The following is a 19,148-nucleotide window of genomic DNA, read 5'->3' as shown; positions in this document are numbered from 1 at the left end:
AATAAAAAAACTTGACACTTCTTTCAATTAAAATTCAGCTATAAAAACTTTTTACTATTTTATCAGAAATTTCTGAGAGGCAAAAAATGCAATTGTATTAGGTGAACTTTAAGACAAATGCTAAGTAAAGTCATGACTCCACTCTCATTAAGCAAATGCAAATAGAAAACTGCTCACTTGTTCAATCAGCTGGCAGTTCAAATTCAATTCCCTACAAAATTTGCATAAAATTCTTAAGACATCGCACAAAAAAAAACAAAAAGAAAGGAAGAAGTTGGCGCTACGGAAGAAGTCGATGGGCCAAAAGGAAGCAACGCAAGGAGGCAAAAAGTCAACGTCAAAGCGAAAATTGCCAACACCCGAGTGGAATTTTAAAATGCCTCTCTAGAAGTGGATGTTGATTTTTTGCAGCTGCAACAACAATGCACTGACATTGATTTTTTGGGCCCTGGTCTGGGTGTTTACACTTAGTAGCCCTTAGTCACTCTCTGGGCCATATGAATCACCCAATAATACCCGGCGCCAGCGTTGGCGATCAGTCGTCAGCGAGCTCACATCATATGCAAAACATTTCGATTGTAAAATACTTGAGCGCCACAGCGAAAAAAAAAGCATTACAAATTAAGCAAATTTATTTTGTACTTTCGTACTAGTCCAGCGACAACAGAATTTACACAGGCATTCTCCATCCGTCGGCCTGTAATTTGGTCGTCCCGGCGACAACAAAATATTTTAGCGAATTAAAAGAAATTGCCTCATCCGACAGCTGTCCGCGATCTGGACAATAATGTGGATAGATGGCCAAGCTAACTAAGCAGGCAGTGCGTCATCTTTCGGATATAGATAAGTCACAAGGTTTACGATATGGATCATTCAAGGGAAGGCTTTGTGGAAATGATAGAGTTTAAAGCACAATGATTCTGCTTATCATGGCAGTTTATAATGCTCACATAGATATCTTTGTAAGATTAAATATTTGCAAAATTCTTTCCTTATCGAATGGTTAAGTAAACAATGTTCTATCATGTTCAGTAATACCTTAAGAATGTGCATTTCCGTGTATAATCTATCTACAGAAATTGGTATAATTTAAGGTTGTATTATTTGCATTAGGAGTGATTTACCTATATTTCCTGAAGAAGATTCATTATGATTCTTAAAGAAAGCCCTCAATAACTTCTCCCTTGTTACCAAACACCTATTCAAACTCTTCTAGTTAGTCAACTAGCCATGATGGCTCCTCAAACGATGGAAACAAGGCAATTAGATATTCCTCTGACGTTGAGGCGGCTGTCTTTGAAAGGGAGGAGCAGGCGGGGGGGCAGGCAGCACGTGTCTGGGCTGCCTCATCGATGGCAACGTTTTGGGGCAATGACAACAGCTACGGCAACAGCAACGCAAACAGCAGCGACAGCTGTCGGCAAGCGATTGCCGACAGGAAGCGCCACTGCGCCAGCCAACGCTGCACAACACGCCCACGCAAAAAAGATATTGGCAAAAAATGCAGACCTTAAATAAACTCCAGAGGGGGACCAAAACGCAGCGATCTATGACAAAAGATGCGCTGCTGGCCAGTTTAGATGACGTGCAAACTAATCTTAAAAGTGTGCCCATTACCGGGAAAGGACAACCTTTCGAAATTCAAAAAACGAGAGAGGGGGAACGGATCTTCAGCCAAGGCAAACACAGCCTACATCCGGTGGAAAAAATGGTATTTGGGTAAAACCCAAAGAAGCGAACAAAAAAATAAAAACAGATGACATATGCCAAAGATATCAAATTTAAATAAGTAAACACTGGACAGGATAGAGGATATAGAAGACTCACCTGTCGTGTCCATGTAAACAATTAATGTGGCGAAGACAGTCGCGAAGGAGAGCAGGCACAAGGCGATGGGCAAAAGCTGGCGATAGGGCGAGGGATTCAGTCGCGGATCGAGCTTCTTGGCCTTGCAGGATCCAGATCCTCCGGAGCCACCTCCTCCGCCGCCTCCCCCCGCCGCACATCCCGCTGCCGAGAGGTGATGATGATGGTGGTGATGGTGGTGCTGCTGCTGCTGCTGGTGGTGGTGGTGGTGTGGCCTGTGCGGATGCTGAACCTGCTGGGGAGATGTTCTCGCCCGGGATTCCACGCCCTTGGACTTCTGGCAACAGTGCAGCTGCTGCTGCAGCGCCTGTGGCAGCCGAGTGGGCGTGGAAAGGGGCGAGGAGACTGTGCTAACCGACGGCGAGCTGATCACGCTGCTCAGGTCGCTCTGGTCGCCACCTCCTCCGTCCTGGTGGTGGTGCCTACTCGTCGTCGCCGTCGTTGTCGTCGTCGTGTTTTTGTGGCGCTGCTGCACATGGTCCGTCTCATCGGTGCCACAGTCTTTGGTTGGTTGCCGGATCTCCCGTTCCGTCGTCTCCTTCATCTCCTTCTCCTGCTGGCCAAAGTTCACCTCGTCGACATCCTCGCACTCGATGTCATCGTCGTCGTCCACCGCCGCATAATTTGTTCGCACCGGCAGGGTTTTCCTGGACTCCGGACTGATGGCGGGATTGGATGCACTTGGCGTGGCCTGCTGGTGGACGCCGCTCAGCGTTCCCGATCCTCCGCCGGCACAGCTCCTGCTCAGGGTGAACTTCTTGGGTGTGGCCTTGGCATGCCTTCTGCTCTGTGTCGCCGCCGATCGCTGCTGCTGGTGATGATTACTGCTAGTGTTGTTATCCTCCTGTTCCGCCAGCTGCAGCTGCTCCACCGCCAGCGCTGGATGCGCCGAGAACACTTGCTGGGACATGACTTCTCTGTGGGTGTCTATCTCGAATGCCTCCTGGTTGGGAATCCTCTCCTATAGCCGCATCCTGGAAAAGAACAGAGCAGAAGAGAAGAATCCAATTAGTCCCAAAACGAAAACTAATTTCACAAAGTGCATTGAACTGAAACATCATCATCATCATCATCATCATCATCATCATCATCATCATCATCTACCCAGCATCCTTACAGCCAGCTCTCCATATGTCTGGCAATCTTTTGTCTGCTCCTTTGCTCCTGCTGCTGTCTGAACTCATATTCATTTTTATGAATAGGCAAAAATACAGTCCGAAAAAAAGAAAACCGAAATGAGCTGAGAATGCCCAGACTCGAACTCAAATTCAAACTCGAACCCAAGAGCAAAAGTCGCTCCAAGACGGAGGCCCGAAGAAATTGAATACAAAACTCCACCACCTGTCAAAAATCGAGCGACTGCCAGACAAAAGCCGGGTGCGACAGGGACGGCAGATCCAGACGTAGAGCGAGAGGGAACGAGAGCGGTTGATTGCCAAAGAATTTCAACAACAACGCGAGGTATTTTGTGAACCAAATTAAAAAAGACACAGAACGAGAGTAAGCGAGCTGGGCCCCGGAGGGGTGAAAATGCATTGCAGCGAGGCATGAGAATTATAAATGGAAAAGCATTGAAGACGACCAAAAAAAGAAGGCGATCGAGGACCGCAAAGAAGGCGGAGGGCCACAGTGGAAGTGCCAGCCGTTCTTTGTACTAATGTGAGTACCTACAGCACGGTCTAGATAATTATTATTATTCTAATTAGTTTAAGGGTCGAAAGGGTCGCTTAGTATAGTTAATATCTCTTGTTCATCGCAAAACCTCAGTTTTTTCAATAGCTTAATAGGTCAAACTTTTGCAATTTACTGTATTTCAAAACGAAATTTTTTTTTTGATTTTAAGTAACTATTGTTTAAGATATTTTTATACCCTTGCAGAGGGTATTATAATTTCAGTCAAAAGTTTGCAACGCAGTGAAGGAGACATTTCCGACCCTATAAAGTATATATATTCTTGATCAGCATCACCAGGAGAGTCGATCTAGCCATGTCCGTCTGTCCGTCCGTCTGTCCGTCTGTCCGTCTGTCCGTCCGTTTCTACGCAAACTAGTCCCTCAGTTTTAAAGCTATCTGCTTGAAACTTTCCCAAAAGTTGTCTTTCTATTGCAGGTAGTATATAAGTCGGAACGAGCCGGATCGGGCCACTATATCATATAGCTGCCATATAACTGAACGATCGGAAATGCCATATCTTTGGTGTTTTTAAAGTTAGGAAGTTGGGATTTTCTATGGGTTTTATTTTTGGCTAATAAATCCGACCTCCCAAATTTCATAAGGATCGGACGACTATATCCTATAGCTGCCATATAACTGATTGATCGGAAATGCCATAACATTGGTGTTTGTAAAGTTAGGAGGCTGGGATCTTCTATGGATTTTATATTTGGTTAATCAATCCGACCTACCAAATTTCATAAGGATCGGCCGACTATATCTTATAGCTGCCATATAACTGATTGATCGGAAATGCCATAACATTGGTGTTTGTAAAGTTAGGAGGCTGGGATCTTCTATGGATTTTATATTTGGTTAATCAATCCGACCTACCAAATTTCATAAGGATCGGCCGACTATATCTTATAGCTGCCATATAACTGAACGATTGGAAATGACATAACTTTGTTGTTTTTAAAGTTAGGAAGTTGGGACTTTTTTTAAGTATTAAGAATGCATCATATGAATAATTTTGGAGAATATAATTTATAGAATATTCTGCAAGGGTATATCAACTTCGGCTCCGCCCGAAGTTAGCTTTCCTTTCTTGTTATGGCTTTATTTTAGTAAACAAACAAATACTAAATTCAATTTAACGCCTTATAGTTTTAAATATAAAAACCAAATTTTAGAAACCTTAAGAACAGAGGGAGAGCCCTAGAATATCAAACTCAAAATCTTTCTTGGGTTAAATACTCGTACATTTTTCAGTGTCGATGCTATTATTTTGACCGCCACTGTATGGGTGTAGTGCCGTGTACTTGTGCGCCTGCGCAACAGACGCGCGAACGAGAGAAGCCATGCTCGGCTTCAACTGGAGTGAGTGAAACGGCACGAATCGAGTTCATCAACTGGCAGTGGAAACAGCAGATGTTTTTCCAATGTTTGGCGGCTGTTGCTGCTCTTGGCTCTTATTCATTCTCGCCCAATCCCTCTGCACGTTGCCCTGCCCCCAAAAAAAGGTATGCACAAATTAACAAGAGATTTGTAATGGACCAAGCAACAGGCAGGGATCGCAATGAGGTGGTCTATTTAACAGAAAAATCTGTATCCTTTGCTAGAAAACCTTTCCTGAAATTATACTTCGTATTATATACGAATATACTTATATACTTCTTTAATTATTATTTTCAATATTGTGCACTCCCTATTTTGACATTTTAAAAACCAGCTTATTTGAAAACTTTCAAAATCGATTTGGTTTTGTTTTTTGAAATTCTATCAAACGAAGACTCTAAGTAATGTTGGTCAAAGGTTCTATGATAATGTCCTAATAATACCATTGCATAACTAAATCTTATACAATCTCTACTTAAAACAAAGAGTATTATAGCATCTATTCGGGCTTGATAAAGCATCCATTCATGTAATTCCCTTCCTCTTAGTTTTTGCTTTATGTACCACAACGTCTTCGGGTTTGGCTGTTGTAGTATTTTTTGCTCAGCCTCCGTTGACTGGCTCGTAAAGCTCCTTTGTGCTAAGGGCAAGGCTGCCATCCATCCAACAGAATCCAGAATCGGAATAAGAATAAGAATCAGAATCGGAATCAGATCGCTGACCAGCAGCGAAGTCGTGGTTGCATTGACTTATGTGGATGCCGCCGCGAGGCATTCGCGCATTCATTATCCATTACGCGTGCGCCCAGTTCTTGGTTCTTGGGATCCCCATTCTCAACTCGACGACTTCCCCGCGGTTTCCCCTGGAGAGTGGAATATGTTTTGAATGTTTTGATTTGCTGGAATTTATTGAAACATATCCCGGCAGCAAAGCCGGCTGTTCGAGACCTGTGATTAAATGCCCTGCTGTTGGATGCTCGCATTTAATGATACTCTACCCTGCCTTCGTTCGTTAAACGATATGGTTCCTGGAATGTGCTCAGCTTAAATGGGTCCATCTGAAAGATAAGTCGAGCATCTGCAGGTTGCAACTGCAGTGGGTAGTTTAAAAGCAATCAAAACGCTGGTAAAGCAGACCATTTAATCGATATCAAGCGTGTCATTAACCACTTACGTTGTATAATGCATCTAACATACATAAATTCCTTAAAATTCATTTTAATGCTCGATTTTCTTGAATTTTTCCCACAACTATCAGCTTTTTAATCCTATTCCACACACTTTCTGCCAAATGATTTTTATGGTATCGAACAATTAAGATGCATTTTCACAGCTCTAAAAGAAACTTCAAGTTTATGGACGCGTTTAATGGGCTTTTAATTCAGTAATTAGTTGGCTTCGTCTTTGATTTGCAGTGCGTAAATAAAGCGCCATGAAATCGAATTGAAACGGAGCGAAAAACTTTGAAGTTGGCTAGGGAAAGGGCCGCAGATACAAAGTATCTGGTGGATACTGCAGGCGGTCGGTCTGGCGTGTGATTTACGGCTTGTCGCAGCGCATGAAATCGATCGATTTAAAGAGAGAGAGAGAGAGGAGAGACCAGGAGAAAAAACAAAATACAAAATCAGAGGGAGCCGACAGCACTCGGATGTATCTATGCATCTTTATAGCTATATCTATAGATGTATCTGTTTCTGTATCCGTATATCTATCAATAGCTGTGTGCGCGCTTTTGCCGGCGTCGCTTTCATTGATGCTGCCCTTTTTTGTGTCTGCTGGCTGTCTGGGAAATCGTCGACTTGGCAACAGTATCTATAGCCGTCTAAATATTCTGTGACATAGGCACCTCCCAGTTGGCGCCATCGCAGAGGTCACCAAGATTCAAGTGGGCTGGGTTAAGAGATTTAGGAGTCCGAGGCGATTTAGGCCCTGCAATTTTAGCCACTTGGCGTTGTGCAACATATTTTGCGGCCCCAGTTCCGAGAATCGCCAAGCCAAGCTGAACAAACAACAAAATCAGGAGGGGAAAAGGAAAGGAAAAGGAAAGGTGAGACAAGGTGGCACATACACGGAGAAAAATGTAAAGCAAGTTTTACCAATTGTATTCAAAGACAATATTTAAATCGGTTAGATACTTCATATTTGTAAAGTATTTTTAATATTTTCTTCATGAGAAAAAGGTTTGTATTTCAAACCTCTTTTAATTCGCTCCCAAATATTTATTTAAAATATATCCAATCTATAGTTTAAAACATATTGAAGAATAATGGTTAAAATAATATTTTTAAATGTCAGAATTTGATGATATTTTATCCATGTGTAAGAAGCAACAGCAGCAGAGGAAGAACCAGCGAGCGAACATGCCACAATAATGTTTTGCGGTTAATGATCGTGCGATGCGAGGTACGTATAAATGTAACACATAGCCAGAAAGAGAGGGCGAACGGCACAAGACATTTTGATAAAACATTTACAAACGCACTCAAGCAGAACTCCATCATCCCAGCCACACACAAAACAACACTGCCAACACAGTTAGAAGGTATAAGGTATAACCACCAAAGAAAACAGAACCACCAGCAAAATTATACAAGAAAAAAAAACGCCAAGAACAGGAGAGACAAGAAGCGTTGACGATGGGCAGCCAAGTAGGAAAAAGGCAGGCAGCTCGAAGAATTATTCTGCTACGCTTTTAACCATATGGTTTATTTATACAACAACAAGAAGAACAACAACAGCCAAAACGACTGAGGAACAAGAACAAAAAGTGGAAGGCAGGCCACTCGCCAACATTGGTAACAACAAAGTGGCAGACAATAAAAATGCAATTCTAAAAAGCCAGCAATAACAACAGCTCGGCGAACGTTGCACATAGGAATTCTTCGTCTTCTACACTTGGCACTTGGGAAGAGGCAGAAAGGAGAGCTGGTCAAGCGATCAAGTTGATTACGAATATATTGTCGGGTTGACCAGTACGAAATACCTTTTAAAATGTGTTTATATTTTAGATGGTAAATCGTGAAAAGATGTTATTTTATTTTTAATCCTCAAAATAGTTAAGAAATTTGTTAAATTGGTAACTCAACCAAACGTTTTGGGTTGCTAAAGAACACCTTTTCCCTCACATTTTCCAAAATAAACCCTAAAGATGTCTACTCCCACTTGTCTCGCTAAAGACCTTCATAAATAACTGCCCCATTCCTGTCAGATAAACTCACAAATGCCTCAAGTGACCCTCCTTTTGGCTCGCAAGGCGGTTCCCTCAAAAAGTTGTTGAAATGTTCCAATTGCTGCAATTGTTCCAAGTACTCGCCCTTACCAAGATCGTCCCTTTTTTTTCCACTGATGGCTACTTAGAAATGAGCCACCCCGCTGGACAGCTCCGCCACGCTGAACGCGCTAATGAAAAAATTGCTCGCCCGGTAAGGCAAGAAGGTATTTCGGAAATTTATTGGTAGCACACTGAAACGTGAAAAAATACGAAACGTTTGGCCAAATGTGTAGCATATGCTGCAGACTGGTGAATGGTAAATGGTAAATGGCATAAGGGACCTAAGACTTGAGACCCGGGACCTGTGTGGTCGTCGAGGCGGCATTGACTTATCTTGGCTTGTTTATCGGCCAACGTCGTCGGCGTCGGCGTCGTCGTTTTAATTGTTTGTGCCCAAGGCGTCGGGTCGGTTTGTAGGAGTTTGCCAGCCAGCCTGCCAGCCAGCAGCTACAACGGTTATTTCAGCAAGTCGTTCTAGTAAATTAGCACATAAAAATGCGGCTGGAAAGTTGCCAAATAAAAAGCAACAGCAACAGCAGTGGCAGCAGTTGAGGAATCTAGGGTAAGTTGGAAATGGCAAATGGGTTCCATTGCAGCCGCTGCTATTTTATTGCACTCGCCTTTGCATGTTGGGAATTTATTACCAAAAAGTCAGCAGGGGGCCAAGAGTCGGGATAGGCTGGCTGCAGTTGGTAGTTGGCAGTTGCTTCGGTTCCCGGACAGATGGCGTGTGCCAGGACTAAAGAGGAGCTCGGCAGGACTTCAGGCAAAATGCAATTCATTGCATGCGACAATTGGCGGGGCACTTTGATTTTGCCCCTTTAAGGAGAGATCCATTAGGGGTCCCCAAAACAGGAACCCGAGGAGTCCAAAAACTCAGGAAGCCAAAAGCGCTTATCTTAATGAGAAGTTGACGTGTCTGCATGCCACAATACCAACTCGGTTGGGGCTTGAAAATTGCCTTAATGTGCCGGCAGATGCCCGAAAAAATAATATTTATGCGCCTCAATAAAATTGTGGGAGTTACTTGGCCAATTACACCATGAACTTGGCCCATTGATTGTTTACTTTAGTCGCTCTATCTCGCTGGGAGCCATAAATTCCACCTATTGATGATGAGAGTTTCATTTGTTGACTTCAACTACAACAATATTTTGTCTTGGCTATGGTTTGTTGATATCCAATGACATTTGTTTAGAGTGGAAATTTCTATAGAATTCCTATTAAGTTTTTGATTTATTGCCAACGGAAGTCTGTTGAGTGTCTAACAAACAGTATTACATAACTATTTAAGTCTCATGTTTATTTTTAGGAAAGAAAACTTCCCACTTATGATTAGATTTCCTCAATTAACTAAGTTAACTGCAAATTACACTAGCCGCTGACCAGCGGAATAATTATGCAATGTTCATCTCGGCATAATTTCGCAATTAAATTGAAGTCCATAATCTATCCCACATCATCGCATACAATTGCCAGCGCGTACTGGCATTTCCATGGAATCAGAACGTTATATTAATTTGATCCCCGCTCGTCCACGAGATGTTTAGATGTTTATGCCGATGCTGACGTGACTGCAGCCAACCAAAGCTCAATGAAGCAGCAGCAAAGTGAGAAAACAGAAATGCAGTAAATGCGTAAATTTACAGTGGAACCCAGAAAGGGGGAACTTGGAAATATAAAATAATAAAAGCCCTTCGTTTATGGTTATAAAAATCGATTGAATCTAACCATTCAATTTATTATAAAGCATCTTAAATTTAAAATTTCTTGATAAAAAAAATGCTAATATATTTTTAAAAAGAAATAGTGCATATAAATATTTGAAGAATTTAAAGGCTTCCCGTATACAATTTTTAAAAATCCATCATACAGACACGTTTGTATTTGCCCTTTTCCACTGTGCATGAGAGCAAAAGAGGCAACTCCATCGCGTCGTAATGAGCAACACGCACAAAATCCATAGAAATGGAAATGGATCAAGAGCAGCAGATACAGATACAACTGCACATGGAGGGGCAAGCAGATGCAGATGCAGATACAACAGCAGCAGGTCAAGCAGGTACAAATGCAACAAGCGTTCGCTCGGCTGATTAGAAAGAGCGGGCACTACTTGTTGGGAACATAAACAATATTTGATGGCTGTTGCAGCCTTTTCCGACTACAATGATGACGATGACGTCGACGGTGGCGGCTGCTTCTTGTGTGTCTACACATGCATGACGAATGCCAAGAGCCCCGGAGGACGGCGATCAAGGGAGAGCGGTCGAGGGACTAGCATAATAATTCACTTAATCAGGCTTGAGCGGATTTACCGACTCGGCGTATTTATCACGGGAGAAGACAGGAAAAAATGCCGAAAAGAAGCAAAATTGGCCCAGAACCGACCAGCAGATAATAGACAAATTGCTGCTGATAACCGGCAACAGCAGGCAAAATGGAAAGGCGGGGAAAAATCAGGGGAAAGATGGCTAAGTGGATGCGGGTCCGTTTAGGCAGGTGAAAAATGGAAATTGAGATTATGTTTAAGAGAAATCCTCACCCCTATGATTTTTCAACCACCAGCCGACTACACTTCATCTCAAACACATGTCGCTCTTATTTTCCTTTTGGGCAAAACGGAAGAAGTCTTTGGAATGCATGAATGAGCAGGAAAACAAAAAGAAAAGAAAAAACCATGAAAAACCAAGAAAACTCAAGTGGAAAATTTTCACTAGGATGCGTGGTTAAGAGATGAGAGAGATCCGAAAGGCAGAGTTTTGTGCGTTTGCATGTGCATTTCGGTTTCTGTTTTTGTTTGCAACACGTTCACTGCATGCCATGTTGCCTGACTTCACATTCAAATGGCATGACATTTCACATTTCTGGATGGATTCCGAATTTAAATGGAATTGCTCAAATTGTAGCCTGAGCTTGGCTCAAAAAAAACAATGGTTAATGCAGGAGTTTTACCAAGAAATAGTCCCCCGTAAAACCGAGGCATCTTTTTTAAATGAGCAATGCTTAGAGGGATGGAAAACAGCTGCTGGATTAGAAGAATATCATATTTAAAATTGCAGAGAATATATTAAAATATATATTTGACTCCTGTTAACTTAAAAGCCATTTAATTAATGAAAAACTAGCATGGATGTTCAAACCCTTTTACACAATCCTCCCTTAACTTTACGGACGCCATTTTCCAATGCGAATGAACGTTCCATCCATCGATTGCATAAATCGCAAAAGTGCCAGGAAACCGAAGCCGGCACACAAATGGTAATAAATGTCAGTCAAAGGGGAGTTCAGTCCCAAGGAGCAGGGAGCAGCACAAAGAAGTCGCCAATCGAAGTCAGGTCGTGTCAATAAATCGAAATGTAAACTCAATTTACAAAATTGAAATTGAAGCGGGCCGCACGCAGAGGGTTAAACGCAATGCAATGTCTGCAGGGAGCGGCGCACCTGCGCACCATGTCCTGGACTTTGGACGCCTTCATCTTCTGGCGTCGTTTGCGAAATCAAAACAACTCGTGGGGGAACCGAATTGGGAATGAAACAAAGGTGGTTTACACACTGATTATTAATAAAATACATAAGAACGAAATATATAAATAAATTTATTGGACATAGAGGAATTATTTCTTTGGTTTTCGTACAAACGAAACCTTTAAACATCCGCAAGTAATTTGAATAAAATCGACCAAAATCGAGGTGTGTGACCTTTTTCCGCGCTTTTGGCGTTGCTGTAACTCTGTTTTTCTTCATCGTTTTAAGCCATTTTAGGTTGACGTGTGCGAAGCATTAAGTAAAAGCAGCAACAACAAAGCGACTATGAAATTCGCATAAAAGTCTGGGAAAAGTAAAACGGTTTACGTGCGGATTACAAAAGAGCAATGGATGGGCGGACGGAAAGCATAACTAAATAGACCGGGGTAAAAATCAAATAAAACAAAACTCCATTTTTGCAACATGCTTGCAAACTATATATATACCACTCTTTTATATAGAGTGAGAAATCTGTAGGGGCACGTGCGTGATTTCCTTTCTCGAGGCATTCAACTTTGGTCAAGAGATGGAGCGGGTGGCGTAATTGGTGGAGCTAATGACAGGTGCCGCAGGTGGTGTCTGCCACCGGGTGGCACCTTAATTTGCCAAAAATGATGGATTCCCTTTATCAATTTATTGGCTCGTGTGTACCGGCAGCCAGAAAAGGCAGGATAATATGTTCCTCGAGGCTGATGTGGGTCCGAAACTGTGGCGCATTGAACCCAATCGGTGGGGCGGGAACCCGGGAAAGGAATCAGGGGCAGGGGAAGGGGCAGTAGAGCGGAGTGTAGCCAAGCGGTGCATGTGCAGCGGCTTGTTGCAGGCGGCAGTTCAGCAGGAAGCCAACAAATTACGGCCGAGCCACTCATCATCAGGTGGTGCGACACGTCGAGTGATTGAGTGCACGGAAAAAAATTAGAAGCAACAGTTGTCGGGAGTTCAATATTATAAAAATATATGTAGTAGAAATAAAAACTTATTCTAAAACCCCATATCAAACAAGTTTTAATTAATTGATCAAGAGTACTGCTCTTTCTTTTACTAAGATTTTTCTTGCTAATATTATCATTACCATTTTACCATTAGTAACTTATGTTTGTTCTCAGTGCATTAACGAGTAGAACAAAACTGAGAGGTGAGTTAGCTTCGGTTGGCGGTAATTTGGTTCAACTGCCAGCCATGACACATTTTCACGGGCCTTTCTGGAGCGAAACGCAGAGACCGACTGCCTCATTCATCTCTTTCTTTCTCCCCTCGTAATTGAAATTGAAGTTGATGCAGCAAAATGGCGACGAGCACTTTTAATTGAACTTAAACTGTACTAACGGCACATTTCCCAGACTAAAACACTTTTCCAACTAACTTTGGGCACATTTAAATGTCGTTTGTGCCCCGTCATTGTCATATTTATATGATTGGAGGCGAGGTCGGTTTGGTTATCTCGGTTGGAACTTGATTTTGGGGGCCCCTCCCCAACTCTTAAGAAGTTGTTAAAGTTTTACCACCGCAAACCGAGAAGCAGGAGGAAAAATAAAGTATAATAACAACCACAACAAAACTGAGAAAACTTTGACGTTGTTATTGCGAGCAGTGGCTTAGGCTGAATTCGTTCTAGGGAAGTTCTAAAAACATCAAAAGAAGTTTTTAGAATAATTTGGTACACATGTTTTTTTAAATATTCGCTTAGCATTTTGTAAAAAGTAAGGCTGTTTGTTTATTTAACACCCAAAAACCCTCCTGCCTACGTCCCTGTTTCCAGCTTTTATTTTTGTTGTGCTGAAGACTTCTTCCGACTTTATTTCGTTTGGTATCCGTATCATTTCCTACACAACACACCTTTTTCTCCATCCATCCATCTATCCAGCTATCCATCTCTCCAGTCTTTGGTTCTTCTTGGTTATTTTTTCCGTTTTCTGTTTTTGTTTTGGCAGTCACAACTTCTTTGGCTTTGCCATTGAAAGAAAGACAGAAGAAAAAGACTTTTGCTGTGGTCTAGAAAAAACTCGTAACCACAAAAGTTTGTATTTCAAAGCAAACCACACTGTGATTCTTCTTCATATACCTCTTACTCTTCTTTTGCCTCTTTGCTGCTTCTTGGTTGCTTTATTTGTTGTTGTTTTGGGGACGGCGACACTTGGATATCTCTTTTTTTGGTCGGATTTCTGTATCTGTGCGGTTCATTGTTATAATTATGGGAATTATTATTGTGGTTTTCACTCGGCTTTACCTTTTTTTTCGAAAAGGGAACTGAGAACTGGTTTTAAAACCCCAGAAGAACGAACAATTTTGATGCAATCGATAAGAAAAGTGTCTGGGAATCTTAAAGCTCCATTATTTTTCCCCGAAAATGTTGAGACAATTCCAGAAGTCAGAAAGAGATGTTCATCAGTAAATTGCGAATTAATTTTTGGATAGCCCATTGAAATTGGTTGTGTTTATTTAAGGCTGCAGAGATCTCAGCCAGACATTGTTTACACCATGCGGAGGATGAAGAGCCAAAATAGATGGAAATGGTTTGTGTTATACTCCTCCACAACAGGTAACGCTGATTGATCGGGGCAATACTAAACACAAATCAAAGCTAATATTCTTTATGGACTTCTTGGAAATATTCTTATCGCGACTAAAGAGTTGGGTCAACAAGTCAAGTGGTGCAATGGATATAGGGTTTACAAACTCCAGTTCCCACACTTCATGAAGTTCGTTAAGTGAATCATTAAACAAATTACAAATTAGTATGCCAGTTATAAATAGCGGCAGAATAATACATAAATAAATAAGCTAGATCTATATAGAGGTATATTTGTACTCATAACAAGGGGGCACCGAAACCGAAGCACCTCAAAGTAGGTAAACATACATGTCCATCAATGTTGTGTAAATATTGGCGCAGTGAGTTAGTGTAGGTGGCTATGAAAAGCTGCACCACCCACAGGCATTCATTCGGGCACCGCGTCTATATAGTTGGGGCCCCCTTTCGATCACCGGGTTAGTCAGCTGTTTGTTGTGGATAACGATATGATGAGTGGGATCCATTCCGGTGAATGGATTTCTCTGGCTAATAATGACGATACTCTATTGCGCACAGGGGGATATTTTAGAAAACAATGGTCTGCAAGAGGTTTGCATCTTAGTCATATTAAGTCGACGTGGGACTCCATTATCTTATAATTAAATCATCTCTAAAGGAGTTGGGGATAGACTTTATTATTCATAATTTAAAATTTAGGAATCTATTAAACAATCATTAAATTAAAATTCTGAAAATTTTCCATCAGAAAAAACATAATTAGGGAAAATTTAATACACAACCAAAAACACTTTTCTTCAAAAGAATTTGATATATGTTCAGAAGAACACTATATAATACCACAAAATCGACCGCAGAAAAGCGAAAAAGCAGAACGCAGTCGATCTTGACTTCATAACAACATTCCCATTCATTATTCCATTCATGAATGTATCTCGGGTTATTCCGAATGCTGCATTAACGTAAGCAAATGTCCGTTGCCCCTATAAAATAGATCGATGCGCAAGATGTTTTAATCTTCAATTAACAGGGCAATTTGTAAAAATTTATCGCATTATGGTAATTGTTTAGCGAAAAGTGAATTTCTAATGAAGTCGGGGGAAAAGTAGATAAATGCCGAACGGATTTCGCTTAGAAATAATGTGTCGCTAGAGAGAACCAGATAGAGAGGCCAATAGATGATCTTGGCAATGATATATGGGCTATATGTAGACAGCTTCTCTTCCTCCATCTGCTTGTTGAAAATTATTAATTAAGAAAATGTGTACAGCAGCCGACTGTATGTAAATACATATACGTACTTGCGCATCCGATGGATTCGAGTAATTTCACAACTCAAGAAAAAGAAAATCCAACGTCTGACAATGACTCAACTCAATCTGAGCTGCTGCGCTACATTACCTACTTTCAATATTTTGTGTTGACGGCAGCGAGAAATTTAGCCCACAAATAGCAGCCAATTGACAACAGTAAAACATGGCCAAATATGTACGAAGTCGGCCCATGACGTAAGCGCCCCACGGTAGCTGCATAAATAGGCAAAAACTATCGAGCAAGAAGTGAACAGAAAAGCTTGCAACGAAGCTAAAATTACCCTTGCAAAAGGTATTTTTCTATGATTGGTAATAATTTTTTTTTCCGGTAAACTAATCCTGCGATTCATTGATATGCCCATTAGTAATATAAATAGGTTCATTGATTTCCCATTATTGGATTTTTCTTTACTTTCAAAGTTTTTTGTATGTGAAAGATAAAACGAAAACAAACCACTCGATTCGAGGGTATCAAAGGCTAAACAAATGCAAAATTTACATGAGCGGGTCATGATTTATTAGCAACAGACAAGGACGGGCAGATAGACGCGAAATTACAACTCAAGACGATGGCGCCCACATATGTATGTGTAGGGATAAGGAGAGAAGGGGAAATCAACAAATACATAAGCGTTTCATTCACAAAACGAAAGCAAACGAAATTCGGTGACATTAGAGATCGATTTACATTTATTTTTCTATTTGTGTGGATGAAGCAATTAAATGGCAAAAGAACAGGCAAAAATCAGTTTACCCAATTTGGACAAAAGGAGTGGCCACATAACGGATATGGGAATGGGCCCAAAGCGAATTTAGTCATCTCCTGCCTTATGAATCAATCACAATAGATCCCACAGATGTGTTTCATTCACAACGGGCTCCACTCCCACATTGTCAACCATTTTAAGTTCCGTTTTTGCCAATTTAGTGAGAGATCAATGCGAAAATACTACTCCACGTACTCCTCACTCTTTTTAGCGACGTATTTATGTATGTGAAACAACTTTATTAATAGTTTGCTCTCGCTCTGGCTACCTCTATTTCTCCCTCACTCGCTCCCAATTGCACGTGTTAGGGCCGCTGCAGCAGACAAAACAACAACAAAAGTCTCGAAGCCGACAGCGGATTTGGTTGGATTTTATTTTTGGGTCTTGAGGCTTCTTTCGCTTTTTATATTCTTCTTTATGTCTTTCCGATTTTGGAGGTAGCTCGCCATGTGAAAGGAAATAATTACTTTATTTGTTGTTTTTGAGTGTGTATGCGTACAGTCGGGGTAAAAATAATAGAGGATGCTACTTATTTTCCACAAAATCAAACACATAAAAATAATAAAACTTTTATCTAAATAAATTTTGAAAATGTTGATATTTGTTAAGCAGATAAAATGTTAATATTTATTTTTTAATAAAGTTATAATTACCACAATTTTAATTCAGACTTTAACAGTAAAAACTCATCCCAAATAATATATGTACATTGTAACAAAAATGCATATATAACTCATTAACTCATAACACAAAAGCTTTATTATTTTGACCGCATTTGTTTGCCTATTATGAATGTGTGAGGAAGATTGTTGTTATGGCCGTGTTGCTTTTTGGTTAATTCGGTTGCTTTTCTCTGTTGCCAGCTGGGCAGCATTTCAAACAATTTGGAAATTTGAAATTGTTTGCAAGCTTTTATTAGCCAATGTTGCCCCTATCGAAACTCCACTCCTCCCCCGCTTTTCCGAATTGCCTGAGTCTAAACATAATTATCAGTAAATGAAAATGGGCAGGAAATGCGAGAGGCCGCTTGTAGGTCAAGAAGCATTAGATGGGCAAAGGTAAGCAGCCATTATTTCCCTAGTCGATGTTGTTATTCTGGCCACTGTTGCAATGTCTCTATTGCGTTCGTTAGGCGTTAGATGCTATATGGTAAATATACCTAACGGTATGCCTGGCTGCAGATAATGACGCATAATTGTCCAGACAGAAATCACAGTGATCGCCAATTGAGAAAGTGAGATCAGTGACAAATTACGCGGGCAATTTGAGCGCAGCTTTAAGCGGCCACATCCGTTTTGCAGATAAACCCGGAGCTTAGAACATTAGACAAATTTTGCACATTTAATCAAAGACAATTGTTTAATTGCTCAATTACAGCAAATAACTGGAGTACGACAAAGGAAATGGGAACGGGACAAGTGCAAAAAATTAAGCAAGGGATGAGACACCTAAACGAAGCATTTGTCATAACAAAAATGTTACATGATGAACTTTTAGATATTGTAAAGAGGCATAACTTTTGAATTGTATTGTATATTGGTTAACTGATATAATTTCTATATACATTAAAAGCTCTAACAAATTTAATTATTAATTTATACTTTCACGCATTCTAAGAAATGTCAACCATGGGAGTTCAAGATCCCTCCATATCTGGTTCTCTATTTACGTTTCTAGAGTGGGATGGCGATAGCCAGGGAAAGACACTCGTCAAGTGCGACTCTTGCTGGTGTTTTCGCTGTAGCCCCTGCACTTCCTACTAGGAAATTCTCCGGAATTAAGAATTATGTGCAGCAGCAACGTTGGCAAGTGTCATTTGAGACCCAAACACAACGAGACAAACAGCAGCTGCTCCACCAGTGGTCTTGTGTGAGTGTCGGAGAGTGGATTTTATTTGAAATTCAAACTCTTTTTATGGTACCCAGTGATTGTAGGGTAGCTGAGGGTATAATAAGCATCAAAATAAGAATGCAATGTATAGCGAATATAATAGGACGACTATTCATTCACTTATTGCAGGGAAGTTACTACTCTTACTCAAATTTATATGCGTTCCTTTAACAAATTTGATATTAATTTATTTATTGTTAAATAAATTACAAAGGATGAACGAAGATAACTTTGGAAATCTAAAGACAAAAATATTCAATACCAAATCCACACTATACTAAAACCCTCTTTCTCAATTTTTCGAGCGGTATTAACTTGTCGAACATCCATTTATGTTCTTGCCTCCCCGGGTTACTAGTAAAAATCGTAAAAATCGCAGTCGCAACAGCTGTAGGAAAACTATAAACCGTTTTGGGAAATGCGTTGGAAAAGGGGGAACCAGAGGAATCTTTTTTATTTTCGGCAGGGCTACGCCTTTTATTCTTCGGCTACCCGGATGCCAAACTCCGGAATGAACTTTTGTGCTCGATTTTCCAGTTGCCAAAAAGCGGCGGAAATCGCTGGCAACTGTCGGCGGTCGCCAGATCGTCGGCAGCCCCTTTTTTATATGGAAAATCAACCTGATTCACAAGCACTTGGCGAAAATTACATAATCGCCGAACAAATGGGAACAACACAGTCATATCGAAATCGTGCCAAATTGCAACTGCAGAATGACAATAACGTTGATTTATTTCTCCCCCAGAGAGATGTTCATATTTTTCCAACAATTTTCTGGAATCAGCGGGTGGTTAATTTCGCTCAATTTTCGCTGTTTCTTCGGTTGGGAAAATATTTCAATTATTTTTTTCTCGATTTGCCTCAGCCCACCAACAGAGGTATTCTCTAGTTTTTCGGGTTTCCCGAGGGTCTTTCTACCTGTGAATACCTGCCCAA

General features: G+C 41.0%; 1 protein-coding gene across 1 annotated transcript in view; it reads right to left on the bottom strand.

The window, feature by feature from the left end:
• Positions 1-19,148, bottom strand: part of LOC108037925 (protein Star) — a 30,199-nt gene that overhangs the window by 9,970 nt on the left and 1,081 nt on the right. The window contains exon 2 of the mRNA XM_044459727.1: positions 1,828-2,840. Within this exon, the coding sequence (XP_044315662.1) occupies positions 1,828-2,776 (949 nt within the window). The 5' untranslated portion in view covers positions 2,777-2,840. The remainder of the gene's footprint in view (positions 1-1,827; positions 2,841-19,148) is intronic.

Source organism: Drosophila rhopaloa, unplaced genomic scaffold (genome assembly GCF_018152115.1).
Source record: "Drosophila rhopaloa isolate 14029-0021.01 unplaced genomic scaffold, ASM1815211v1 contig_2, whole genome shotgun sequence".
NCBI classification, from domain to species: domain Eukaryota; kingdom Metazoa; phylum Arthropoda; class Insecta; order Diptera; family Drosophilidae; genus Drosophila; species Drosophila rhopaloa.
The sequence above is the reverse complement of the archived record's forward strand: the minus strand, read 5'-3'. Positions and strand labels throughout refer to the sequence as shown.